Source organism: Heterocephalus glaber, unplaced genomic scaffold (genome assembly GCF_053883595.1).
Source record: "Heterocephalus glaber isolate CG9 unplaced genomic scaffold, H.glaber_assembly_v1.0 deba00001429, whole genome shotgun sequence".
Lineage (NCBI taxonomy): Eukaryota > Metazoa > Chordata > Mammalia > Rodentia > Bathyergidae > Heterocephalus > Heterocephalus glaber.
The window spans coordinates 36,093,201-36,120,562 of record NW_028258294.1 but is presented as its reverse complement, the minus strand read 5'-3'; the positions used below and the strand labels follow the sequence as shown (position 1 = coordinate 36,120,562).

Sequence of the window (27,362 nt, the reverse complement as noted above, 5' to 3'; positions counted from 1 at the left end):
ACAAGGACCCGAGTTTGATCCCCGGTACCAAAAATAAATAAATAAAAATATAAATGTTAAAAAACTATACTACCATAGGATATCATTACATGAGAGTATTTTACCCAAAAGGAAATGTATACTATACATAAATACAGAGTCCAAAAAAATGTATACACACTTCAGCAGTTCACCACACTAATAAATGTCTGGATGCTAATGGCCACCACTTTCAGCATTTCCTATAATTGTATGCCAAGGTAACTTGCATTAATCACATGATGTCTCAATAAATTTAGTATTAAAATATTTATGCAAGTTTTTCTTTTCCTGGTATACATATTTTTTGGCAGACTCCATGTATATCTTAAATTTTTAACTGTTGATTTCAAAATTTCAATTCAAATAGCACTACTCTGAAAACTCCTAATTATTAAAAGAGAAAAGAGCATGTCTTCAAATAAAGCTTTAAAACATCATCAAAACCAAGTTTTAACACTGTGGCCAAATAAAGTTGTTTCCTGTTCATGAAAATGTGACATGGTCAATAAGCAATCCTATGATAAAAATTTCATTCTTTCCTTCTTTCTGTGTGTGTGTGTTTTGCTGGGGATCCAACCCAAGCCATGCCACAAATGAGGCAAGTGCTCTACCACTAAGCAACACCCTCAGCTTGGTAAGAACCATTTCTAATAATTCTGTCAGGCAATTAAGACACAAAAGAGTTCTTCCAATTACCTCTGCAGAACCATTGATGTATCTTGCTGTTTCGGTGACCCATATCACTTTGGGAGGCAATTCACACCCATTTTTTTGGTAACTCTTAGAAAAGGCAATGACATAGGTACTCTCAGAGACTTTTCCAACTTTTTGCCCTAGAATCCTAATGCTCCAGAGAAAAATATGTAAAATCCATCATTTATAGGTTTATGAATGTTTACCTCAAATTTTATAAAAGTACTTACATGTCAACTCAATGTCATATAGTATGTGTTAATAAATGGAAATCACCAATGTGTTAAGTGGTATTTCACCAATCTAACACACTTTTGCAATGATTACAAATAAAATTTCTTGGGCTGGGGATTTAGCTCAGCGGTTCCACTGCCTGCCTCACAAACGCAAGGACTCGAGTTCGATGCCCAGTACCAAAAAAAAAAAAAAAATTAGAATAAACTTTAAAAAAAAAAAAACCCCAGAAACAAATAAAATTTCTTTTATTAATGCACTGAATAAATATGAATATATTATAACTGCTATTAATTAGGAAAACTGCAGCTTTATACATTTTTAAAATTTACTTTGAAAAAAAATTTTACTTTGGACTCATGTTGACACATGTAAAACTGTACAAGTGAGTGCTGCACCACATACCTATATGAATTAAGATTTTATAATGAATAACTGAAAGAAAAGACAAAAATGTAATTATACAAAGCTAGCACTGTGGTTCTTAACTCCAATTTTAATTCTGTACTTATCAAATGACTGGCTTTACAAGAAAGTGTCACAAATAATTTCACCTTGCAGATAATGATTCATGTAACTTTGAAAATAGTAAACTTTTTTTTTAAACAAAAGCATTATATGGCAACTCTGGCAGAAAATATATCACTAATGAAAATGCTAATTACTAGGTATATGCATATAAAGTTAAACATTTCCATATTGACTCTAACAATTTAAATTAAACAAGCTTAAAGCTAAATTCATTGCTAAGAAAATTTTATTACATCAAAAACTTTCATTTATCTGCAAATGAAAAACAACAACAAAATCCATAAGCCCTAGACAAAACAAAGGTCCATTTATTTCAATGAAGACTCATAACTTTCCTACCTGTACTCTCCCTGAAAATACTGTTATGGAATCTGGCCTAAAATCATTTACTAAGTCCACTGCAAGACCATTCTCTGCTGCCTACCTCTCAGAAGAAATTCTATCACTAAACTCTCAGGAATAGAAGAAAGCACATAGGAGGATTGGATATACAGTATTTTAGGTATGAATGCAGCAATCAATACAGACTGAAAACAGTAATATGACATTTCTACCACTTTTCATATGCTCATTCCAAACACTGAAAACTATGAGTCTCCTCGTCTCAGAACTTACAAAGCAACCGAATGAAAGTTATCCACAGAACTACTTATATTGTTTAAGGATGTTCAGTATATTACATAACTATGAACATAGTTTGTGTTTTAAGCTTTTTTAAAAAAAGAAAGAAAAAATAGGAGGCTAAAGAGTAAAAGATTACCAGAAAAGGAAGGGAACAAATGTGTTAATTTAACTACAAAATAATAACAGGATGTTACAGAGTTCTAAATATCCAAAGTGACCAATCAGAAACTAAACATAGCCAAATTCCATCCCAGCCCCAGCACGTCCCTAACACAAGAATAAAACCCTTCTTATCTTGTTCAGCCATGTGTCGCCTGCCACAAACTGCAAAACAGAACAACGCCCAAAACCAGCTAGTCTGATTTCAACTGAGGACAGACAGACTCTGTAGTCAGAAGCACCACAATGAAAGAACTCCAACTCACACAGCTGGCCTGATGGTTCGGCACACTCTACAGAACAAAGACATCCCACATAGAGTACTTCAAACTTGAAATGATCTCTAAAAAGCTACACTGGCACTATTAATTTGCCAGTAGTCCTAGAATCAACAAAATGTACCTAACATACATTGGAGTTAGTGAGAAAAAGAGGATGAGATAGGCAGGACTGAGAGGAAGACAAATTATTCCATATTCATAACTTTGTTAAGGCACTCTGGTATAGAAATAATGGTAAACCAGTACTTCCAGATTTCACTCAATATACATTAAAATCAAGAACAACCACTCTCAAACAGAAATGGCTGCTCTGTATTTATGGACCATCTAGATATGTTTAAGAAAAAGTAGTGGTTATATAATCTCATTTTAAAAATAACAAATTTCTAGAAAATAGATCTCGGCAAAATTAAGCAGCTCCTTTTAATTATCCTTTAATGTATCTTTTATCTATGTAAAGTTGGGCAGGACCTGAACTAGCTCAAGAATATCAATCCCAAAGCAACTTGCAGATTAATCTTACAATACTAATCTTTTAATCATTCATGTCTAGAACACTACCTGGCAAAGATCAGGCTTTCAATAACTGCATGCTTACTCAATGTTATATGCTATCTAAATTATAAAAGAGACACAAATCCCATATTTTATTTCTAAGACAATGGAAAGAAGAAAAAAAATCCCTGAGAAGCAAAGCTCTAAAAATCAGTGTTTGGGGTCTTTGAAGTGACTTTTGTGTGAAATGAGTTGGTGGCCTTAAATTCTGTTTCTACAAATTAAAACATCCCAGCTTCAATGAATATCATCATCACATCAGTTCCTTGTAAGACCTGTTGTCTAGAGACTCAACAAAAAAGGCAAGAATTAAATGAACCAGGAAAACAATTATTCACACACAGGTGAAAGTGATTTCTCAGAAGCAAAACACCCTGAAAGCAAAAGAAATGGGGATAACTAGAAAAAAACAAGAAAAGCATTGTCATTACTCGTGTCAAGTATATTCTAGAAAAATTAAAAATCATCTCACTGAAAATGAAAACCCATTTAACAAAATATGCAGAGGATAAATAGAAACAGTTTAAATATTTAATGGAATCTTTTAGGTGAACATTCATGTGACACTGGAAAGTATCAACAGGAAGAGGAAGTTCTGTTTCTGGAGTAGCTGTTATGGTATGATAATGGGATTTGGCCCTTTTAAAATCAACAAATGAATCTCACAATTGGATGAAACACTCTTATTAAGAAATTAAATTACTTTCTGCAGGAGCACTGTTGTTGCACTTTTCATCAAAAAGCTTTGGCTTTCTAGTTCACTTATTTAATTTTTTTATAATGTAATAGCTTCAAGGTTGATTTAAAAATAATTCAAGCTGACAGAAATTTGGGAGCAGCGTATAGCGTCATACTTTAACTCAGTAAAGGAACTCCATCTCAACCATATAAAGTCTATAAACATCACCATACAACACTGATAAGCAAACAATGTTCACATGCACACTTCCACCATGCTTAGGGTTTACATTCCTAAGACACAAGTGTTTCTAGAAAATTAAATATTAAAACATAATAATTAAAAGCAAACCTCATGATTTTCCCTAATTTCTTTCAGCTTTCCGATACCGCCTCCAACAAGCGCCTGTGATTTACTGGCAATGTCAACATTCGGAAAAATTATTAGACAATAATTATACACTATGCGGGTAAACACTCAGATCAAGTGCACAAATCGCCACGCAGTGGGCTGAAAATTAAGCTCACAGACTGAAATTCCTAAAATCTAACAATATCTAGAGAACTACTAAGGACAGGAGTAAATCTGATGATGCACCAATAACCACCGACTTCAGGCAGTGACCTTCCTCTGGTTACAAGATGAGTACAGAATCCTAATGCACACTAGAAACAGAAAGCCACCGTCGCGGTTTTCCCCACCTCTTCTCTGAGAAATCTGGGGGGAAAGTTTCTCTCTAAAAAAATTACATTTCCAAATTCAATCAACAGGAGAATTTGGCAACAATCCTAGTCTAATTGCACAGCTCGGAAAACCTCTTTCCTTTGCCTGTCAATTTCACGGGCCAAAGGCAAACTGCAATCACTGACCCTCCTGCAGGATCTGGCCAAATTCTGAGGGGCGAAGCGAAAGAGGAACTTCATACCCACCTGTCGGTGATAGTAGACTGTGTGCCACTCATTGGGGCCCTTGGCAAGAGGTTCTCCTTTTATCCAACTTGCATTTTACAAAAACACCTCAACCCCACACCCAGTGCTCTGGGATCAGGCTCAATTTCGACAGGGACACAAAAGTCCAACTCAAAACTCCATTCAGTCATCTAGAACATCCGATTGAAGAAGTCAAGGAAAGGGGATGAGGGCTGGAGCAAAACAAGTTATCTCTCGAGACAAACCCAGAAAGTCAGCCAGAAGGCGAGTTCTAGAGCTAGCGATAAATCTTCCAGAAAGCAGAGGAAAACTTGGAAAACTTCGTCAGAGAAGGAAGTCCGCGAGCAGTGGAAAGAGGACCCGGGACTCCCTCCGGGGTTGGGGCGCGATCGGCTCAGGAACGGGCGTCGGCTCCTGCTCCGGAGTCACGGGGCACCAAACTCCCCGCCGCGACAGGGCCAGGCCCTCAGGTCCCCGCTCTCTATCTCGGGCCACCGGCTGCTCGCGGTCGAAGCGTCGGCCGCCTCTCGGGCCGTACCGCGCCGGGCTCACGCCGCCCCATGTCCCCGGGCCCGGGGCTCCCTCTCGTCTTCCTTGGTCGCCCCCACCCGGCTCCGGGCGCTGGAACCAGCCGCGAGTGCCAGGGAGGGAGTCCCGCAGCCCGAGGTGACAGGGACCGGGTCTCTCAGTGCCGCGGGCTGCTCCCCATCCAGGAGAGGCCGAGACTCTTCCGCAGTCGGCACAGGCGGCGGCGGCTCCTCCCTGACGCTCCGGTAGGCGGCGGTTCCCGCGGGGAGCGGGACGTCCCTGTCCGGCACGGCCTGGAAGTCCCGGCCCCGGAGTGGAGGCGACGGCGTCGGCGACTCCCAGCGCAGGGCCGGCTCGCCGGGTCCTGGGGGCCCTCGCGGGAGCGCGCGTGACGGGCGGGGGAGGCCGACGGCGGTGGGGGGCCGCTCGACAATTGCGGGCGCGCGCGGGTTCCGGTTCCGGTTCTGTCTTCCCGGCCCCAGCGCGTCCGGCGCGAGCGCGAGCGAGAAGCTCGTCCCCTCCCCCGCCGACTTTTTAGGCTTCCTCCCCTGTGGCTCCGGGAAACCGCCTCACCCGGATCCCTCCGCCGTTCGCCCGCCCTGCCGTTCGCCCGCCCTGCCCTTCGTGGTCTCGAACCTCCCCGCGCTGACGCCTCCGCCAGAGCCTCGTTTGGGGGAGCGAAAAAGTAGTTCTCCCGGACGATGGAGGTAGCTGCGGCCGTCCCAGCAGCCGGCCGGCCGTTGCCCCCGGGGCCATTGAGTGCTCAGGACACGCACTTTGGAGTGTGTACAAGTCAGCCTTAGCCCGGGCCCACCATAAAGCACTCCCAAAGTCCCGAGGAGTTCACATCCCGCCCCCCTTGTCCTGGAAACTTTTATTCCTTGCGGGAATGTACTCGGATCCCTGTTTTCTGACTACACGTATGGAATGGTTTGGTCGCTGTACGCCAGTCCTGGTCCAGATGCGCGGACAGCGTCCCTCTCGTGAAGCAAAGCCCCGCGCGTGGACCGCTCACCTGGCACCTGCCGGCTAGTCCCGCGACAGGGCCCCCGCGCACTAAGCCCTGGCTGCCGAGGGAGGGCTGCAGAAGGCGGGCGCCAAGGGCTGGGCTTGCTGTGGAAAGAGTAAGAAGAAGAAAATGAAGTACAGTGTACGAATCCAGTAAATAGAATTAGGCGTCTGTCTGAAGAGTTCCCAGATATTTTTCCAGTTTTTCTACAGAGTACAGACAGATACTCATCTAGTTTTATGATTGAATAGTTGAATGTTGTGGTAATTGAAGTACCATATACGATATAGTTCTCCAATTCTGTCTGCAAACGTCTAAAGTGGCTGGCTTTATCCAGCTATTTTCAGACTTCTGAACCTAAAGCGGCGTCGGTAGTAAGGGACTTCAGCCATTTTGTGGAAATCCAATCTAATAAACAGTGGATGTGGACAGAGAAAACAATTAGCTTTTAACAATGCTGTTCTAAAAGTCATTCCACAACAGTTCATGAAAGGATCATTATCCCTGAATAGATGCATGAGCTCAGGCTGACGTTAGAACAGGGTAAAAAAAGAAAAAGATAAACAAAGGCCAAAGATGACTATTGCTGGATTTTTTTTTTAAATCCAGAGCACAGCCAGCTAATTTTGTAATGTTTATTTTTGGAAAGAATAGAAGCCGATTAGGGTTCCAAGCCACTTTCCTAATGATCGGATCTGGACATATTGCCACCTGCTGGTGTATTCCAACATGACAATTTTTATCCTGAAAACTCTCCCAATTGTACATACAACTGCAACGAGTTCCATTTGTCCATATACGAGCAAAATGCAAGTCTTATCCCCAAACTTCAATAAAGCTTTGTTAAGTATACTAAAAGTCTTATTTTCCTTGTTCTAATGATGTTACCACGGAAGTATCAAATGACTTGGACCCCATGACTTATCAATGAGTTCCCATCTTCCCTTCAAGTATGTCTTCAGTGCTTAAGCTTCAGTAATAAAACTCACTGGGAAAGTTTCCTAATTCACCTTCTCTTCCTTGCATACAAAACCTCTTGGCAAGCTGCTTTCAAAATCTTTCCAAACTTAACAGACCCAAGGTTCTAGCTGTGAGCAAAGGAAGCTTCAGAAGATGGTAAGCAAAGGATTGAATACCAGTGGTTATTCATTCCAGAAAAAAAAATTAATGATGAAAATCTCCATAGTCAACCACAAAGCACTAATGACAAAAACATCCTCTGAAAGTTTCTTGGCAACTGCTGGCAGCTCCATTGTTCTAAAGGCTCCATCTAGGGAAAGCCTTCAGAAGACATGTAATGGGTAGGTAATGGGTCAGTCTGGTACCTAGAGAGGTGAGACTGCTGACCAATCCATTGGACAGATTAAGGAAGGTTTTCAACATGTTCTCGGTCTTCATCCATTCTTTCAACGTACTTATTAAGTACCTACTATGTGTCCAGAACTGTTTTAGGGATTGGAAGTACAGTTCTCAGAACCAGAGCCCCTGTCTTCGTGGACTCATTCCACATCATTATTGTCAAGGCCACTGCCCACACAGGTGGCATAACAAAAAAGAATTCATCTCTTCTTCAGCAAACTATTTTATGTATGTTGATTACTACCAAATGAAATAAAAAATAGTAAAGACAATTAAGCAACAGATTATTGATGTTTCAACAGTAATTATGAGTAGTGATCAGTATTTCTACAGTCCAAAGGCTTTTAAAAAAATTCTTGGCCATGGGCCAGGGATTTAGCTCAATGGTTTCGCCGCCTGCTGCGCAATCGCAAGGACCCGAGTTCGATCCCCATAACCAAAAAAAAAAAAAAAAAAAAAATTCTTGGCCAAACCACAACAAAGATATAAGAGGCAGACTCTGGATTTATAAAAAGTTATTTTATTTTTATAAAATTTAGTACAAATCCTATAGAAATATAAATTATTCTTCAACAGTGTTATTATTACATAATAATCCATATGCAAATGAATATTTTATTTTTTCCAGCCATAGCACAGTAAACTTTATTTACCCGTGATGTAAAAAGTTAACATTTTACAATGAATCATCTTCATTTCACATTTTTCTCTTAGAGAGTTTTCTTTGTAGTCATTAGCTACAACATCAAGAAAAGCTGAAATGAGGGATTCCCTTCCTCTTATCATTTATCCAGGTTTCGCACTATCTAAAAAGGAAAAAAATCCTACATACATTACCATGAAATGAGTGCCTCGAATAGCAAGATCTGCAGTCCCTTCACTTCTGAAGGGTAAGAGAAAAAAGAATTGGTACCAGATTTGGCCTGTTCATTTGTCTGGTATGGAACAGGGTACACTGTGCCAAAATTCAAGAGCCAGCTAGCTTGCTTGCTTTCTCTCTCTTTTTTTCTTTCTTTCTTTCTTTCTTTCTTTCTTTCTTTCTTTCTTTCTTTCTTTCTTTCTTTCTTTCTTTCTTTCTTTCTTTCCCTTAAGTTCATGTGCCAAGCCACTCTTTTCTGCTAGGCTTTTGCTGAAATCAGCATTCCCCAGCATCCTACTTTGCCCACAATTTTGCCTGAAAGAAGCTCAACAGCATTTCAGGGACACTAATCATAGAAATAGAGGTGGAGATGCTATATATGCTGGATTATTTCAATGCCCAGCAAAATTGTTTAACTAAATGATAGGCATCTTAAAATGACCACTGTTAACGTGCCTTTCAACTTGCTTTTCCCTTTGCAGTAATGACTTTATGTGGTTCCAACCACTCTCTCTTGCCTTATTTCTGTAGCCAGTGACATCCATTTTCAAGGTCACTCATTATATTAGTATCACTGATGACCAGAGTGAAATGGTACTTGCTACTGATCATTGGTCTTGATTCATAGCACCATTTGCTTGCTCACCAACTGAGCTAACCAGTCACCACTGTTCTAAATAACATGGTAAAAATAAACAATGAATAAATAAGCAATACTTCATTTTTTCATAAAAGCACTGCATTAAAGACATCCATTAACAGAATTTCCCATATCTCTATGAAATACACAACAGGATATTTCATTCATTCACAACAGGTTTAGAAAACAGTAAATAAGTGAACTGACCAAATGATCTGGCAAGTGAACAGCAAAATTAGTTTAAAGAATCCAGGAATTCTTAACTCCTAACCCCTTGTTCTAAGCCTGTATTCTTGCTTCTATGTGAGATTAGAGACTATCACACTAAGAAATGTTTTTTTCTTCCAGGACTGTCATAATATGGCCTTGTCATATTAGTTTGTCTTTAAGGACATGTACTTGTTTTAGAGAAAGGATAAAAAGTAGCAAGGGTACTGAAAGGGGATATATCTGAAATTTTTAAAAAAGAATTTTTAAAAATTAGCCTCACCACCCTGAGACCAGGACTACACTAGTCTTTGGTTCTGGTGTGCAATATGTACAGCCAAGCTGTAACCTGAACTCCCATCTTAAGCACAGTGGAATCCACATGGTAAATCCCTATGGAATTTAATCATGGCCCCTCATGCCTAGGAGATTAATGCACAAAAGCCCTGAGAACTGGCATAGTTTTCCTGGTAGGACAGAACCCGTACAACAGGACTCCGTAAATCTACCCACACTTCATTCATCTTGCACCCAAAACCCTAGCTGTATGATTTTTGTGCAGAAAAGAGTTAATGTAGCAGGCTTGAACTGCTATCCTTGGAAAGGACTGCTTGCAAGGCTGGCCCATGGCTGGCTTCAGAGAACTTAGGTTTCCGAAGGGTGGGAAGGACTTCCAGCATTAACTGATTCAACTGGCAACTGCACCTAAACTGTCTGGTCAAACAATACAGTTTATGCTGAATGCCTGCTTTCCTGCTGAGAGTCTTGAATTTTGCTATGTGCCAGGCAGAGGCTGCCAGTATGACCTGTCCCCAACACAAACTTTGGATACCAAGTCCTTAATGACTTTTCCCCTAATGACTTTTATGCATTGTCAGAAACCACTGCTAGAGAAATTAAGCACATCTTGTGGGATCCAAACGAGAGAGGACTCTAGAAGGTTGTACTTGGTTTCATTGGGACTTTGCCCCCAGTGCCTTTTCCCTTTGCTGATTTGTCTTTGTGTTTTTCACTATCATAAATCAAAACTGTAAGACTATATGCTGTTCTGTAAATGTTCCTAGTGAACCACGGAACTGGGGGTGGTCTCAGGGACCTGTGATACAGTAGATATTAAACATTGTCATTTTTTTTTTTTTTTGGTACCAGGGATTGAACTCAGGACCTTGTGCCTGCAAGGCAGGCATGGTGCCACTGAGCTAAATCCCTGGCCCTAACATTCTCCTTTTTAAAGCAGATCCACCTTTCTGATGCAATGCTCAGAATGTCAAAGGCATGTTCTTCCTCAAAGTCCCGCACTTAACAGATCACGTGGTAAAGTTGCTCAGATTGCTACATGGAAAGCAGGAATAAGTATATATTGAAGGAGCTATGTCTCAAAGGAACAAGAAACAGCACTTATTTTTTTCAGGTTCCTTTCAAAGCTGTCTGCATATCAAGCCTTCCTAGGACAAGAGGACCTAGGGTCACCACACACAAAAAGGAATGCCATCAGTTCTCACTTCACAGCCCTGACCTTTCTCAACTACCCTGACAATTCTTTTTTTCAATACCTGCCACTGTGGAAGCTAGTGTTTTAACACTGTATACTTGGCTTAAAGACTAACTAAAGTGATCAATAATTTTAGCCCTTTTTGGAAACCTACGTTTGTTATAAACATGATTCAGTAACAGTCATATTTCCAACCCAGTTCCCATGGCTGACTTCACCGGTCCTGCTATCTGAAGCAAGCCTTGGCTAGTGTATCTTGAGATGTACATTATGCTTTAGCTGCCGTTCCTCACTCCGCCTGCTTCTCCAGGAATGGTACTTCTTGACGCTTTTCTTCCAAGCAAAGCCCCAGATGCTAAACATAAAACACCAAGATACAGCATACATCGCTACTCCCCCAACCTTCACAAACCACTTGGGTGTGGGTGAGACCATTTCACAGAAAAGGAGGCAAGCTCCTATACCAATCCTCACTCCAGTGAACAGAGCCACGAAGAGGAAGTCCACCACATCTCCAGCGAAACTGTGATAGTGCCCGGTTTCACGGAGAAACCAACGCATCTGCAGCAAGGGGTTGGTGATCTCACTTCCAAAGAGGACTGCATTGACCTCCGTGCCTGACTCTCCAAGCACCAGGGCCATGATGATGCCCAAGATGCTCAGTGTGTGGTGAGCCAGCATCAAGGGACCCTCAGAATGGAAGTAGATGCACCAACCCAAGTCAAAGATGAAATAGCCCAGGGTGAGACACAGAACATGAACTTGGAGAGTTGTATTGGGTGAGCCTGAAACAAACCAAAACAGAACCAAATTGAGTGACTAGGAATTGTGGCATTTTGCATGAGGATCCTATGTTGTTCTCTTTCCAACCTTGTTGAATCACTGAAGGAGACAAAAACAATGGCAAGCACAAGTTTTTTAACAGTAACCAAAAAACACTAAAATCTAATACCCCAGTCTTTGTCACACTAAATGATGTTCTAGCCCCAGAAAATGCTATTTTGATTAATCAGACCTCAATAAGGGACTTCAGTACATGCAATAATTTCAGTGTATTCTCTATGGAATAGTATAAAATAGAGTTATTTTATTCTTTTAATTAAAATCCTAAGCCTTTTTTAAAAACCAGCTTAAGGTCTGTTTCTAGACTCTCAAGTCATTCTGTCATCTGTCCTAAATGTCAGGCTAATTTTGTAGTTTAATGGACTAGTTATTGGACACTGGAAGCTCTAACCCCTCCTGAAAGTAGACTCCAGAGAGTACCCCAAAAGATAGGGTGTTCCCATGTCCAAGAACACGGGCTACAAGGACCTGACATGTTTGAAACTTAATAACCTTCATATAAAACACAAAGCTTAAAAATTGTTTTTACCTCAGTTTGCAGGGAAAACTCAGAAATTCAACATGAGAATCTTAGAAAAAAAATTTTAAAATCTAAGAATCTTTATTAAAAAATCATATTCCAGGGGAGTTATGGGCTGAATTGTGTCCTTCCAAAATTCATGTTGAAGCCAGAACCTCAGAATGTGAGTTTTGGAGACAGGAATTTAAGAAGGCAATTAAGTTAAAATAGGGTCACTAGGGTGGGCCTTATTCCAATGTGACTGGCATCCTTGTATTCCAGACTCTAGAACTATGAGATATGTCTGTTTTTAAGCCACTTAGTCTGTGGCATTTTGTTATGGAAGCTCCAGGCAACAATGCAATGGTAAACAATTTTTGTATACCAAGGAAATAACATTTGTACATCTAGTGATATGAAAATTAATAGATGCCCCAAATAATGATGTCAAATTATTATGTAACAATTAGAAAGGATGAGAGAGAGCTATATCCATAGACATGGTAAGATGCTGTCCTTCCAATATAAGATTGAGTAAAAATGGCAGTTTACCAAAATAGTTAAAATGTACAATAGAGTTTTATTTGTATCTATCTATCTGTGGTGGTGGAAGATGTCAATATTGGCTTTATGTTTTGTATATTACTAATTGATTAAATTGTAAGAAGAAATCTAAAATTGTTTTTGAAATAGTTATGAAAAGCAGAAGCAATAGATCACATATACAATATCAGAGTTAATTATAAAGAATGAAGACTGCAATACAAATTAGCATGGGAATTATTCTTCAATATTATACAAATTCTTTTTTAAAAAATGTCCCATTCTTTGAAGTCTACCCACAAATCATAAGTCCCTAAAAGAAAATCTCTAATGTCCCCTACCTACCTGGATGAGTAAAAGGCCATGGGCCATCAATGAAGCCAATATAAGCTGAGAGGCCTATTGAGAGGACTCCATGGGTGAATGTCACCAGCCGGCAGCTCCACTCATAGCTTCGGTGCTTATTCAGGTAGCAGAAAGATGTATAGAGTGAAAGCCAGCCACACAGGCTGCACAGCACCTGCAGACACAGAGCTAATGCCATCCTAGGATGAAAAGACCAAAACCAGAAAAACAAAGGATGCACCCTAAGGAAAGAACATTGGGTAATTTTGTGCATATGTCTGTATTGCTACTGTAGAATTGTACTAAAACACTGCCTTCACTGAAACATTTCTTCCTCTATATTGGCTAGTTCTGTGTATATGTCTGCGTTACTACTACAGAATAGTATAAAAACCCTGCCTTTACTGAAACACCAAAGAATCTTCTATTTAAGTATGGCCATACTTATAATTCCAGGTTCCTCAGAGATAACGTGCTGGCAGAAGCTGTACAACTGGAAACCAGGAAATGCATTCTGACTTGGTAGCTAATATCACATGTTACAATGAGCAACTTCAATGATAACCCTCCAGCCATGAATGCCTTTGGGCAGTAATATAGAGAAATAAAGTACATGTATGTGATAATATCTTAACATTTCAAAAACTTCCATGTGAAGCTCTCATGAAAAAACAGAACATGGCCCCTTTGGGGCTCTGCTAGAAGTCATATAACAGAGAAGTTTCTTGTATTTTTAAGCTGAAACTAAATTTGGCTGAGGTTTGGATTTGGGTCATAGTTTAATCAGTTGAAATCAAAACTTGGGGTAAACCTAAATATAGAACTAAACAGAGTCGAAATATCTTGGAAGATGGGAAAAAAAAATCCTACTTCTGTTCTGAAATCCAACTCAAATATTTACCAGCAAGAAAGCAGACGGATTTTAAGGTAGGAGAAGCCTTTTCATTGAGATATGAATATCTTTAAAGCAATTATTCAGTTAAAAATAAAACAAAGTCAGAAAGCTACATTTGGGCTTTTTACTGGTGGAAAAATATTTGGACAAGAACAAATAAAACTTAATCAATTTAGCCTCACAGAACTAAAATCCAAAAATGACCAAGATGTCACTTTTAATATTCACTAGCTCCTCTGTTGAAAGTACAAATGAAAAATAGTCCAAACTATTGCAGATATCTGTCTCATCTCAGAAGGAATTTTCTGCATGACTACACTTACTACTTAACCCTATTCTGACAAATGAAATGCTATCTGTGGACTAACCCATGTCAATACACAAGCCATTCCCAAGAATGCTATCCTGAGAGAGCTTTATGAAGGTCAAGTTCTGTACAGCTTTCATCTGAAATGAAGAAAATAGTAGCTGTCTGGACAGGGTTGACTGGAGTCCCAATCTCTCTCCCCCTGGCTTGCAGCATAAGTGTGGAAAAATCAATCCCACCTATAGAGCTTGTTTTCCAGAAACAACAAAAAAGGAACAGAAAAAAGGAGAAAGGAGACAAGGCCTGGAGAACTCTATAGTCCATTCCAGATCTTACACGGAATTCTAAGATAAATGTTGTAAAACGTCTAGGCCAATTTTCAGTGCAAGGGCCGGAAATACAAAGCACCCACAGTGAAAAGTGTCCTCCTTATTTCCTTTTGAAACCTAGGTTCACTAGCCAGTAATGCGGATCAGCCTGTTTGGATATGCCGATTAGTATTTTTAGAGTCCTCTTCTCTGAATCCTAATTCTCTGGCACAACAGAGGAAACAGTAGCCCATTTACAAACACTCGAATAAAAGCACAAGATATCTGCAACAGGCAGATGCAACTCTGTGACCTTGGGAGCTGCCTGCATTGTAGGAGGGCCAAAGGGTACTGAGAAACCCAAAGCTCCCCTCCCAGCGGTCGCGCTCGGGCCAGGGAGGCGAGGAGGAGCGGAGCGCGGGGCGGACCCACCGGGCTCCCGGGCTCCCTGGAGCAGGCGTGGCCGGCAGGGAGCTGCAGCCTCGGACCCCCACAGGAGCGCAGTGGCGTCCCGCGCCGACCTGCCGCGGCCCGCCTGGGCGCGGAGCCCCGAGCCTAGGACCGTTATCCCAAGGCCCGGCGACCAAGGGCAGAAGAGCCCTCTCCTCCAGAGACCAGGCTGGGCCACCTGCCCGCCTCCTTCCCCACCAGGGCCGGACGCGTCACTCCCGCTCCCGAGCGCAGCCCAGTGCCCACCCAGCCCCACGCTGTTACCTGGCGTGGCGCCCCGGGCAGCCTCGGGCGCCTCGGCGCCCACAGCCCAGGGCCCGGATCACTGCAACAGGAAGGAGTGGGAGCGGACGAGGCTGTGACGGCAGAGGAGGAGGAGCCGGGGGTCTGGGGGCATCTGCTGGCTGGGAGGATGCGGAACACAGAGCCGCAGCTGGGCGAAGGCCATTCCGGCAGAAAGCAGCTGGATGGAGGGTCCTCCTGCTTTGGAGAGGAGAGGGGAGGGCGATCTAATGGTGCTGTGAGACCTGCAGGCTGTTGCCCTTGTTTGTTTGGTGCTGTTTAATCATTTTCTATTCCTCCCCTCCCCACGTTGGGCAGCCCATCCTCAAAGCACTTAATGAGCACCTACTAAAGTCCTTGCATCCCTGTTAAGCACTGTAAGAGATGAAGATATAGTCTTTGCCCTCCTCCTTGACTCTGGGTTGTGAAATAAGCACACAAATGACTGATTACCAAGCCTGTGAATTAGAAGTTATTTTAATTTTAAAGCTGTCACCAACTGGGCGGTTCAGGATAACTTAAGAGTTGCTAGGTGTTTTGGCACCAGCACTTGGAAGGCTGAGGCAGGAGGATCATATGGAGTTTGAGGCCAGCCTGATCTACATAGTGAGGCCTTGTCTCAAATAACAACAAAATAAATCCTGCTTGGTATGCCCTTAGGCAAGTTACTTAACTATTCTGGGCTTCCTTTTTCCAATTCACAGAATGGAGAGAGTGGTAATATCTCATAAGATTATTGCAAGAATTTTAAAAGATTACACCTATCAAGTCCTTGTAACTGTGCCTGGGACATAAGAGTCACTCGACTATATAAATGTCCAGACTTGTTTTTATTTCACGTTGGGTAAATCTTTTCTTCTCTCTGGGACTATTTTAATACCAAAGAGAGTAAATTTGAAATGAAGGGAGCAATATGAACCCTCAGTAGGGTAAGGAGGTTGTCTGGATTGATCCAGACAGGCAATAATGGGATGCTGAGGGGCCCAGACATTCTTCAAAAGAAAAGACCTTTAGTAGAGATGTGTTTACACCACATTTAGGGAATAGTAAGTATTCTCATTTTGATCATTTATCTTGCCAAGCCCTCAAAGGTAAGGAAGGCACTGTTTCCATCCATTTCTCTAGTGTCTAGTACCAGTCAGGTGCAATGAATATTTGTTGGCTGAATTAATGGAATGCTCTATAGGAAGCATATTGCTGTTCCTAAAGCTTGTTGACCATCAGTGCTACTTGGAAAGTATTTTCAAAATACTCTTGTGAAGATTGCACTTTGAATGTTGTGATTTAGTAGATCCAGTGTGGGTCCTTGGGATCTGTATCCTCGAAACCTGCTCATTCAGATGAATAGTCATATTGGAGAATCACTATTCTGAAGGGTCCTTACCTGCCTCTGAGGCCAGCTGAAGATGCCAAGCTGAGGCACCTTCTTATCCGGGTAGGCAAAGCCTGGGATGTTACTCAGTAAGGGAATCATGCTACCATGCTCCCCAAGCTTTGGCTACTCATCATGTTGTCCATGGACCCAAATAATCTGTACCACCAGGCAATTAGTTGGAAACACAGAATCTCAGATCCTAACTTCGGTCTGCATTTTTAACACAGTCCCCAGTGACTCATATGCTCATTTGGGCAGTGGTTCTCAACCTTGAGCACACAGAGGAATCATTTGAGGGGCTTTAAAAAAAATCCCAGTGCCAAGGCCACACCCCAAAGTAAATCAGAATCTCTGTATGGTTGTCAATCAAATTTAAAGCTCCTTAGGTGATTCCAGTGTGCAATCAAAGTTGAGAATCCCTGCTCCGGGGACATTCAACTAAAATTAGTACAAGATGAATTGGAGAAGACCTGTTTCAAATGTGTTGGAACAGGCCAGGTCAGAGGTAATGATAGCCTGAAGAAATATAACATGGAAAGACCCATTTTATGAAATGGAGAGTGTACAAACCTTAACATTTTTCCCGTTTTATTTTTTGTTGCAATATTATTTTTCTTTCTAGTGTCTGAACCTGTGACTTTCTCCTTCTTGCCACCATTTCCCAGCGAAGAACAGAGTATTAAAGGATTCAGGAGTCTAAGGCTGAGGTCATTAGTGAAGATGCCTATTGTTCCTGGCCTACGGGCCTATGCACCAGGATGATTGGGATTCCGGGTTCAAGCTTCCTTGCCTGGGACTACATTTTATTAATTTATATATCTTTAGCCACCACCAGGGAATAGGAAGCCGTCTACCAACTTAATAACAGTAGCAATAGTAACCACAATTATCACTGATAACACTTACATGGTATTGCCTTAGTAACTCACTAGATACTGTCTTAATCCTCACAATAACTCTATGGAATGAGATCTGATTTTATATTCATTTTACAGGTAAGAAACTGAAGCAGTCAAGTACTTTCCCAAAGTGACATGTTTAGCAGGAGGCAGAGTGGGGGATGAGCCCAGGCAATGAGTGACTCAGGCGGGTTATGCACCTAAGATATGCTGCCTCTAATCAACTAGAATTTCCGACCAATGTGTACTACATTCTGTGTTCACAATTTCTACCTCAGAGAAGGGCTGAGAGGTTGTTTAGAGAAAAAAAGGACTTCCATTTAAAAAATCTTACTCACTTTATTTGTGCTAGTCACATTGTTAGGCATGGGAACACACACAACAAAAGACAGCTTCGACTACAAGAAAGAAGCTCCCCCACAGCCTTGGGGAGCAGGAGGGTCCTGGGGACTCCCAAGAGAACATAGAATGTATCTGGAGGGGCTCAGTGTACCCCAACCCTTTGGGATTCAGGGCAGTTTTCCTGATTTGAGTCCTGGGATTAATAACTCCAGTCCTTGAGTTGGACCAAAAGTCCTAACTTTGCTTTAGACGCCCACAGCTGGGCCCACCTTTAGTGAACTAAAGACTGAACATGGTATGAAATAAAAATTGAAAAGCAGCAGCAACAATTTTTTTCTTTTATCTTTTCCCCTCACCAGTGATTGGTTTTTGCCCTTGGATTCCTATTCTCTGATTAGATGCTGAATGAGCTAAGTAGACTTCCACTAAACTTCCCTGGAATTACGAATTTTATGGGGAGTGGTTCTCAACCTTGAGCACACAGGAAACTCATTTGAAGAGATTTTAAAATGCCAAGGCCACACCTCAAAGTAGATCAGAATCATGCAGGCATAAAAGATGAATCTATGCTCATTTTCAAGTTTGACCCTCTCAGAGAATGTCCCAGTCAACAGCCATTGGAAAGTACTGAAGACTGAACAGTTAGGCTGCAATTCTGTTTTGTTTTGGTTTGGTTTTTTTCATTAAAAATAAATATGGGCAAATAGATTCAAACCAGAGCTTTGGACAGTGCAAGAGATCAACTTTCAGTACTCAACTGAGCAGGATGTCAAGGTAGACAGGACTGTGGCAGGAAAGGGTCAGCTTAGCTTCTGTCAGTACACAAGGTCAGCTCTAGCTTCTGTCAGTGCACACATTCATGAGTGTGTACAGAGATGGGCACAGATATCCTGGTGGCAGAGCCGTCCCTTTAGATACTAAAATCATAGCGAAGGCTCCCCCTGCAATCTCTTTGTTATATGAGTACCCCTCTCTCTCCTTTTTTTTTTTTTTAGATTTAAGAACACTTTACAGTGTGTTGTTTATTGAGTGGTTACACCAGAAGGTGTGATGGTCGATGGAACTAGTGAGTAAACCTGCCTGGCTCTCCTTAGGTACCAAGGGTAGGTATGCCCACTTGGCTCAGAAAGGCCAGCGAGGAACATGAACAATGGCCACACCATGTCCAGAGGGCCCTAGGATGGCAGAGAAATAGAGCTAGAGACAGAAACATATTTGACAACACTTTTTCTCTTGGAGGTTAGTTTTTTGGTCTATAAACTGGAAAGGAAGGCTCAGACTTAAATAAATACATTTATTTTGAGTAATGGCCTTTATTGAGCAATGTCCACCAATTCTGCTTCCAGTAGGTTTTCCCCTTGCAGCACCAAGCATCCCTCCCTGGGCTAAAGGCAGACCAATGACAGGATTCCAGCCAAGGTCGCTTCTTTCCTCTGTTATGAAGGGAAGTAGTAAGTGCATCTCTGTTCTTAATGGAGAGGACAATGCCTTTTCTTTGACAGAAAAACAACTGGCTTAGCTATGTGAGACAAGACTTGGTCCTCCAGTTAGCTTCTTTAGTTGATTTGGTCCTGGAATATATATAAATTATTGGTGGCAGCTATGGCAATAATGTTTTCCATGTGGTGCCAGGCTGTGTGAAGGATCTTCTTATTGAAGTCCAGACTGTCCACACTAATCTCATCTTTCTTTTACCACCTGTACATACTTTTCGGGGTTTTAAGCTGGCTCGGGGTTTGCTGTTCTCTCTTGAAGCTTCCAGTGTAACATCCCTCCGAGTGTTTCTATCAAACATTCTAAAGAAGTTGTTGTAGGACCCCGTCATGATAGCACTGTCTGAACCATTCCAGCAGCATTCAAACTTGTCAAAGATGCAGTCATTCTCACACAGGGAACAGAGCTTGCTTTGCAGGTACTCATGCACCTGATGGGTCTCCACAGGCCTGCTCTTCATGTTAAGGTCCCATACTTTCACTGACAGTCTCTCGTCATCATGTATCAACCACTGTGGCTGAATTTGACATCAGAGATGGATGAAATTATTTCTGAGAAAAAGGACCTACTGCTGGGATCTTCAGGCTCTTCAAAAAACTTAGAATGTCTGTCGCGCAGGGCAGAGGAACGCATGTCACATAGCTGGATGGTCCCTTTGGTGCTGCTGTAGACAAACACATTGCATTGGTGTGGATGGAATTCAGCAGTGGTGATGACTTCCATCAGCTCTTCCATGTTAGCAGGCTTGATATCCACGATATTAAAGCTTCTATCTGTGATTTCTAAATGCCATAGGTTTACTCTCAAGTCATCTGCAGAAAGATATGTTTCATGATCCCTATTTACTGAAATTTAATTTATATGACATGTGTGAGCATTTGCAAATATTTGCTGTGGACTTGCTTCTACCGTGAGGTCCATGGGCTTCAATTTAGGAACCCGTAGTGCTGTAATTCTAAATGAATCTCGAAGTCGTCCATCTTCATCTTTCAAGTTATAACCTTCCACTCTTTTATCCCGTTCACTTATTTTCCATAATTTAATAGTTTTATCATTTGTAGAGAGTAGAAAATGAGCAGCATTCTGTTGTGGCAACCATCTAATTTTATCTTCAATTTCTAGACCTTTCAAATAGTCCAACTCTGATTCATAACTTTGAAAGGTACTGTAAACATTATATTCTCCCCTAGAATGAGTACTGCTTTTATTCTCTTGTTCCCGTTGAAAAATAACAACTCTGATGCCCTTGTCTCCTTTTGAAAGAAGATCTCCAGAGTAATTAAATTCAGCAGTTGAAATGATGTCAGCTTCCGCCACGTCCTCGACGACGGCGCCCTTCACCAGCAAGAAGCACCCCTGCAAGTCGTTACTACCCGCTGGGCAGCCCCCTCCCCCGCCCCCTCTTTTTAATGAGACAGTTCTATGTTGCCCAGACTGGTCTTGAACTCCTGGGCTCAAGCAAACCTCCTGCCTCAGCCTTCTGAACAGCTATAACTTTAGGAGCCTACCACCATGCCTGACTCACCCCTTTTAACTACATTTTTTAATTGAGAAATTAACCACTGCCTATAGACCTTCTCCCATGTCATGGCAAGAAATAGAAAGCAGTCTTAATATAAACGCCATTCAAACATCAGGAATAGTCGACTCTTGAAGATTTATATATGTTTCTTACATGAGTATTATTATTTACAACAAATGTTTAATCCCAATTTTGTTTTTCCCTATCATTTTTGTACTGGGGATTGAACTCAGGAACTTTATACTGAGCTACAACCCCAGCCCCTTTTTCATTTTTTATTTAGACACCGGGTCTTGCTAAATTGCCCAGGCAGGGCTCAAACTTGCAATCTGCCTGCTTCAGCCTGCCACATGGCTGGGACTACAGATATCCACCACCATGGCAGGCTAGATATTACATTTTTGAAGGGTCTTTCTTTCCCACAGGTCAATGCTTTCCTCAGGAATAAGTGAAACAACTTTTCTTTCCTTTCCTTTTTTTTCGGAGTGGGGGGTGGGGGTACTGGGCATTGAATCCAGGGCCTCTGACATGTTAAGCAAATGCTTTACCACTGAGCTTCACTCTCAGCCCTAGTATAACAATATAAATTTTTATTAACCTAAGAAAAACCACAAAAATAGCTTCATCCTCCTTGGCTGAAGGTAGCAATGCATTCCAAAGCCAGTCATGAAATTATCCTTTGCCTTAAATATCTATTGCTTTCCTTTGTGAATACTGAATAGTCAATGTTCAAGATATCTGAAGTATGAGATATCAGCCTCGGCCTCTGCCCGTTAAGTCACCAAATGACTTGACCTTGAATACCCACCGATCTCTGACTTACAAAAGGAAGAAACCAATCTCTTGCCTATTCTGCTCCCAAGGAAGCTCTGTCCCAAAGAATAAGAACTCTGAACCCTTCAAGGCCCTGTATTAACATATGTCATTTTCAGCATACATGGGGAGGGCGGAAATACACTTCGTTTGAATCCTTTTCCCCACCCCATTTCATTGTATGTACTCATATCCCTCCCCCCTAAGAAAAAAGCACAGAATAATTTAAACTTCTTCGTATCAACAATAGAATAGTTTATATCATCACTATACACATTTATTTAGAAACAGAGAGATTTCTTTGAGTCTCAACAGTTTCCTGTATATGCAGTCTTAAAAAAAATGTTACCATTTCTAGGTATGGCTTCATGTTATAACTCTACACACTGGCCCACAAAGAAAGAGACTCTAGAGATAATGTTCCCCCAAAAAGTCAGCAAAGAGTCCCAGCCCATATGGGAAACTCTGTGTAAATATTTCACACTTTGGTAGTTTTTCCTTTCTTTTTTTTAAAGAAGATAAAATATTACAAAGATGTCTTTGAAATTCACCCCTGAGTTAAACACTTTTTCTGGAAAATTCTATACTAAGGAGAAAGGAACACAATGTAAAATGAAGAAAGGACTATGTACAAGTATGTTACCAGCATCATTGCTGTGTGTTTGCTCATAGGTTCTTCCTTTTCAGCAGCCAGAAGAAACAGAAGATGGGCCAAGGGAAAAACAGAGAGAGAGAGAAAGAACAAGTACTCTTGTACTCTGGAATGGTTGTGAGTAAATAGAAGAACACAGAACAGGGGCAGACCGAAGTACCCAGGGTACAGAGCTGACTTGGCCACCTGTAAAGATGAGACTTGGAGGATGCAAGAATGAATGGATTTGGTTTTAGAAAAGAGGGAAGATTAAAAAGAAGAGGAGGGCAAAGGAGACTCAATGGAAAAATTTTGCTGAATGCAGAAATCATCACGGCTTTGGAGAAGACATCTGATTCAAACCTTTTCACAGAGTTTGGAATCAGTTTAGGCTGTGGCTAAGTTCAAAGTCAAAGCCATTATCTCCCATTGTAGGGAAATGGCTTTCCCCTAGAAGCCCATCGATGAGTTGGAGAATAATGGCAAGAAGTCCTTTCCCTGAAAGACTATTGCCAGAGTGAAGACATCTCAAATATTTAGAGCTAGAAGGTAACAGTATGAGGACTGTCTCTCAGCTCAGGAGAAGTGGTAAACTCCCAGCAGGGGGGTATTATATATATATCAAGAACATATAGAGTCAGCACATGGTTCAATCACAGTTTGGCTCTCCGGAGGCCCTTGTTCCTGAAGAAGGCAAGAATGTGGGTTCATTCATAATGGGGCTTTTCTTCCACTCTTCTGAAAGTAATGTCCATACATGGAAGGCACAACTCCCTTCTTCCTTTCTTTCACTGAGGGATATGGGGCCAGGTGGAATGGGAGGAACATTTTGGTCTCAATGGAGGTAGGTGGGATGATTCCATCGGTACCAAGATCTAGAAGGAAGAAATAAGGTCAACTGTAGTTACTAACATCACAGGGAAAGATGAGAATAAGGAGTGATGGCTAACAAGTAGAGGGGTTCTTTCTGGGATGATGAAAATTTTCTGGAATTAGATAATGGTGATGGTTGCACAATCTCTTTTTTATTTGGTACCGAAGATCAAACTCGGGTCCTTGCTCTTGCAGGGCAGGCGGCAGAACCACTGAGTTAAAATCCCCAGCCCTGCACAATCTTGTAAACATACTAAAAACTACTGAATGGTGAATTTTATGATATATGAATCATACCTAGAAAGCTACTATATTATTTGGTTCTCTCTGCCGGGGACTGGCAAGGAGTTTCAATTCTTTAGGCTGTGCCTCAATTGGGCAATTAAAGCTGGGTGCCTTGCCAAACTGCCTGGATTTGGACAAGTGGGTCTGTCTCTTCCTACAAGCCCAGGTCTGTGGCCTGTCACTCAGCTTTCAAATTTCTGTGTTTTTTTCTGAACCAGAGCTGATTCTCAACGCATCTGCTCTAACACTTTTTAGGGTAGATTCTTTGGCTCATGAGCTAAGGCCCAGGAAGCTCCTTCCCCCAGCATCCCAGGTAGGAGTAGGAATTGGTACCACTTTCCTTCCTCCCTGGGTCAACCACTCCTGAAGCCCAGGAGTTTCTTTGTGTCTAAGCTCTAGACTCATGTCAGAACATCCTAAGAAACAGATTCCTGGCATGGGGTGGAACACTTCTAAGTCCAGCAAAGGACCTGGCCTTTCCTCACAGTAGTATTTGGAAATTTCCATCATCAAAGTGAGGGTGGAAATTTTGGCTTTGTTGACATCAGCTCTTGCCAGGACTGCTTACTGGCTGCAGCTTCTACCTCCCAGGGATGCAGTCCAGTCTGGCTCTCCACTCTGTCCTCTCCCTGCCACCCTGTTCTCCTCTTCCAGCCCCATAACAAGGTCTCTTCCCCAAGGCACTGGCCCAGCTCCTCACATGTCCCTGGGCCCTGCTGGCTGCCTCTGCCCTCTCCCTCCCCATCTTACCCTGAGGAGTTAAAACTGGAGGAGGAGTTCATTGCTGCTTTAGGGTTATTTTGAGATGCAGTGGGGCTGCTGGTGTGGAGTCCTGAGCCAGGAGACGAAGGCCTGCTGTTGTTCCCAGGGGAACAGGATGACGTTACTGAGGACAAGGAGAGGGAAACACAAGGGGAAAATAATGCTGCTGGGTCCTGGGACCTTGAGACATGGCCCTTCCAACACTTGATTTTTTATGTATCCCCAAAGGGACCTCACCCTCTCGTCACCCATCTGTCCACCATGTATCACATTAGCATCAAGGTCCACACGCCAGCCTGGCCCTGGAAGAGCTGTCATCGTAAATGTGCTCTGCAGCCCGGGCCCTTGGGAGCAGTGTGGCTGGTTCTGCAAGTCCAAGACTTGCCAAATGCAAGGACAGATGCCAAAATCACTTCACTCCAAGACACACCCTGGGCTGGGCCTATGCAGCTCCAGACCAGGAGGCAGGAAAAGAAAAAGAATAAGAAGCTTAAGAAAAGAGAGCAGGAAAGAAAAAAGTGCACAGGACAGAAAAAGAACCCGGAAGTTTAAGATTGCTGGCCTCTCTAGTTCTTCCATCTTCATAGAGGAAACAGACTGCACAGTCTTAAGAGAGCACAGAACCAGGAATGAGGGGAACTGAGTGTCATCTTGGTCACATGCCACTCACTAAACAGTACTATGGCCTGTGCTGACTTATTACACTTCCCTAAAACTCATTTCTGTCCTCTATAAAATGGCAGATTTGTACTAACTGGAATTCTTGTGTTTGCATTTCTGAAACTATGTTCCATGGTTAGACTGGCATATATTTTACTGTCTAAACTAAGACACTTTTAACAAATGGAAGGAAGCATGCATATGGGTAACTATGTCAGGACATGAGGCAGCCACTGGGACTGTCCTGGGCACACCTGGACACATGGTCACCCTATCTAATTCTTTGAAATGCTATAGGCACTTTTTGAAAAAGAGTCCCGTAGAAAATTAGCTTGCCAAACTGTGCCTTCCTTCCACACTGTGCCTTCTGTACAGCTCATTTTAGAATATGTTATGCATGTGAATGCTGAGAAGTGCTGCAATTAAAACAAAACAACAAATAAACATACATATGTTTAAATTTTGCTTGCCTAGCATTTTCTAAGCTTATTTGAACATAGAACCCTGTTTTTCCCAGCATGGATTTTAATGTCCTTTGCAAGACATTTAGGGAATTCTGGTTTAAGTACGTCCCTTTCAGTTCTAATATCCTTTTATTTAATGGAATTCTGGTGCCATCAAGAACCCTCATTTAAAAACTCACCTGTTCCGGGCATGGTGCTGTGGACAGGAGGGACAGAGAGGGGGCCCAGAGACCCTGAGGGAGAGACCTGAAAGGCAAGAGAGGCTTGTAAATGTCCATTCTGATTTCCTTCTCCAACTCTGGGTCCTTTTCCAAAGATATCAGACCCCAGACTACAGAGAACAGGCTTTTCTTCATGATTTTCTATTTCTAAAACCTATGCAGCACTCCATCCTCCTTTTCATAGGAAGGCCTTGGGTCATGTACAGCCATCTACCTTCAGTTCTCCTCTGCTCCGAAAGCTCCCAGGTGCTGACACCACACCTACCTTCCCCTGCTATGCACCCTGCAAGATTTCTTTGGCACTATCAGGCTGCAGACTGCCTTACCCGAGCATCCTGGTCGTGAGAGACACCAGCCTCTGGGGGGCCTACTGTGGCAGATGTTGCCAGCTGCCCGCCTCATTTCCAGTCCCCATTTTTCCCTTTGTGAAAGAGTCCTGCCTGTGCTCAGGTCAGTGCAGTACCAACCCTAGCAACCCTTCTTCAGGCCTGCCCACCCTGGTGGACGAATGGATTGCAGACTCTCCAGAGATAACTGGAATGGCTGAATGTTGGTCTCTGGAGCTTTTAATTTTGTCCTGGAAAACTCACAGCATCATCAACTCTGAGATTAAAAAGGGAGTTAATACCAATTCCACATGATGAGTGTATTCATTATGTACCACTAACATGTACTAATAAAAGAAAAAGAGACTAAAAGTAATTGAGTTTAATCCTCCATGTATCTCAGGTGACTCCTCTCTCTATTGCTATCCTAAAACAACATCCCAGAACAATATGTAATAAAATGAATGGACAGGTCGGTCATGGAGGCACATACCTGTAATCTCAGCACTTTGGGAAAATGAGGCAGGAGGATCACAAATTTGAACCCAACCTGGGCAACGTAATAAATTATCAAGACTCACGCTCAAAATTTAAAATAAAAAGGTCTGGGGATATAGCTCAGTGCAAAGGCCCTGGTTCAATCCCCAGAACCACAAAAAAATAAAAAAGATGGACAGGTTGAAGACCTGGCCCCATCATTCACCATCTGCATGACTTCAGGCAAGTTACCCAACCCCAGTGAAATTTTATTTTCTCATCTGTAAAACAGCAGCAACACCTCCCTGATATTTTCTTTTAATTAAAATTTAATGAGCTGATGTCCATAAAGCTTCTAAGTCAATGACTGGCAAAGAGCACCAGCTTGTTAAATATTAGTCCTCTTCCTTCCTGAAGGAAAAAGCTACCATGGCTATATCTCTCCAGATGCTTTTCAATTCTTCACTGGAGCTGGAACCTGCGTGCTTCACTCCTGTCCCTTCTCATGCTGACAGGGAAGCTCTGAGCCTCCCTAAAAATTTTGTGTTTTCCAAGGATGTTGACAGGCACCTGTAATGTGATGATTCCTCCCCTTCCCGATCTGGAATGTCCCATCCTAACAGGATGCAACATGTTCTCATTTCCTAATTAATCAGCAAATGTTCTCACTGCTTTCATTTACCTTTCCTTTTACAATGCGCCTCCTCAGTAAACTGGGGCCCCATGAAGGGTGGAGACCAGTGTGGGGCAGTTTGGGAGGGGTGGCAGAGTGGTAAGAGATGTTATCCACATTCCCCCTCCCATTTTCCTCCCCTCCCTGCTGCCACACCCAAGAAATTTGTTGTTGTTTTCAAATGAATAAAAATGCATGTAGTCACTGTGACCAGCTCCTTCCACTGCCTTCTGAAGAGAGGCTATGCATATCCAAAGATACACATATACAGTT

The 27,362-nt window shown here is 42.1% G+C and overlaps 3 protein-coding genes and 1 pseudogene across 16 annotated transcripts in view; all 4 read right to left on the bottom strand.

Annotated features, from left to right (window-relative positions):
• Nucleotides 1-5,825, bottom strand: part of Arhgef12 (Rho guanine nucleotide exchange factor 12) — a 153,479-nt gene extending 147,654 nt beyond the window's left edge. For 2 of the 5 annotated variants that reach the window (XM_087212541.1, XM_087212540.1), the window contains exon 1: nucleotides 4,707-5,754. In XM_087212541.1, the coding sequence (XP_087068667.1) occupies nucleotides 4,707-4,738 (32 nt within the window). In that variant the 5' untranslated portion in view covers nucleotides 4,739-5,754. Of the gene's footprint in view, nucleotides 1-4,706 lie in introns of all 5 variants that reach the window. The other 3 variants (XM_087212538.1, XM_087212539.1, XM_087212542.1) reach the window with 3 other exon arrangements.
• Nucleotides 5,826-8,100: 2,275 nt separating this feature from the next.
• On the bottom strand, nucleotides 8,101-15,379 carry Tlcd5 (TLC domain containing 5). Of its 3 annotated transcripts, XM_004856811.4 has the most exons (3): nucleotides 15,255-15,343; nucleotides 13,031-13,230; nucleotides 8,101-11,585 (listed from the first exon to the last, which is right to left on the bottom strand). In XM_004856811.4, exons 2-3 carry the CDS (start codon nucleotides 13,227-13,229, stop codon nucleotides 11,047-11,049), a joined length of 738 nt encoding a protein of 245 aa, XP_004856868.1. In that variant the 5' UTR covers nucleotide 13,230; nucleotides 15,255-15,343; the 3' UTR covers nucleotides 8,101-11,046. The 3 variants fall into 3 exon arrangements, with proteins under 3 accessions (XP_004856868.1, XP_004856870.1, XP_004856867.1); XM_004856813.3 differs by lacking the exon at nucleotides 13,031-13,230 and having other exon boundaries at nucleotides 15,255-15,379; XM_004856810.4 differs by lacking the exon at nucleotides 15,255-15,343 and having other exon boundaries at nucleotides 13,031-15,214.
• Nucleotides 15,380-15,869: 490 nt separating this feature from the next.
• Nucleotides 15,870-21,798, bottom strand: LOC101699260 (serine/threonine-protein phosphatase 2A 55 kDa regulatory subunit B delta isoform pseudogene; annotated as a pseudogene).
• A 171-nt stretch (nucleotides 21,799-21,969) lies between these two features.
• The window catches only part of Pou2f3 (POU class 2 homeobox 3), a 78,990-nt gene continuing 73,597 nt past the window's right edge, over nucleotides 21,970-27,362 (bottom strand). For 6 of the 8 annotated variants that reach the window (XM_004856809.3, XM_021237765.2, XM_021237761.2 and 3 more), the window contains 3 exons: nucleotides 25,572-25,638; nucleotides 24,257-24,392; nucleotides 21,970-23,223 (listed from right to left, as the gene is read on the bottom strand). In XM_004856809.3, coding sequence (XP_004856866.1) covers nucleotides 23,184-23,223; nucleotides 24,257-24,392; nucleotides 25,572-25,638 — 243 coding nt within the window. In that variant the 3' untranslated portion in view covers nucleotides 21,970-23,183. The remainder of the gene's footprint in view (nucleotides 23,224-24,256; nucleotides 24,393-25,571; nucleotides 25,639-27,362) is intronic. The other 2 variants (XM_021237766.2, XM_021237762.2) reach the window with 1 other exon arrangement.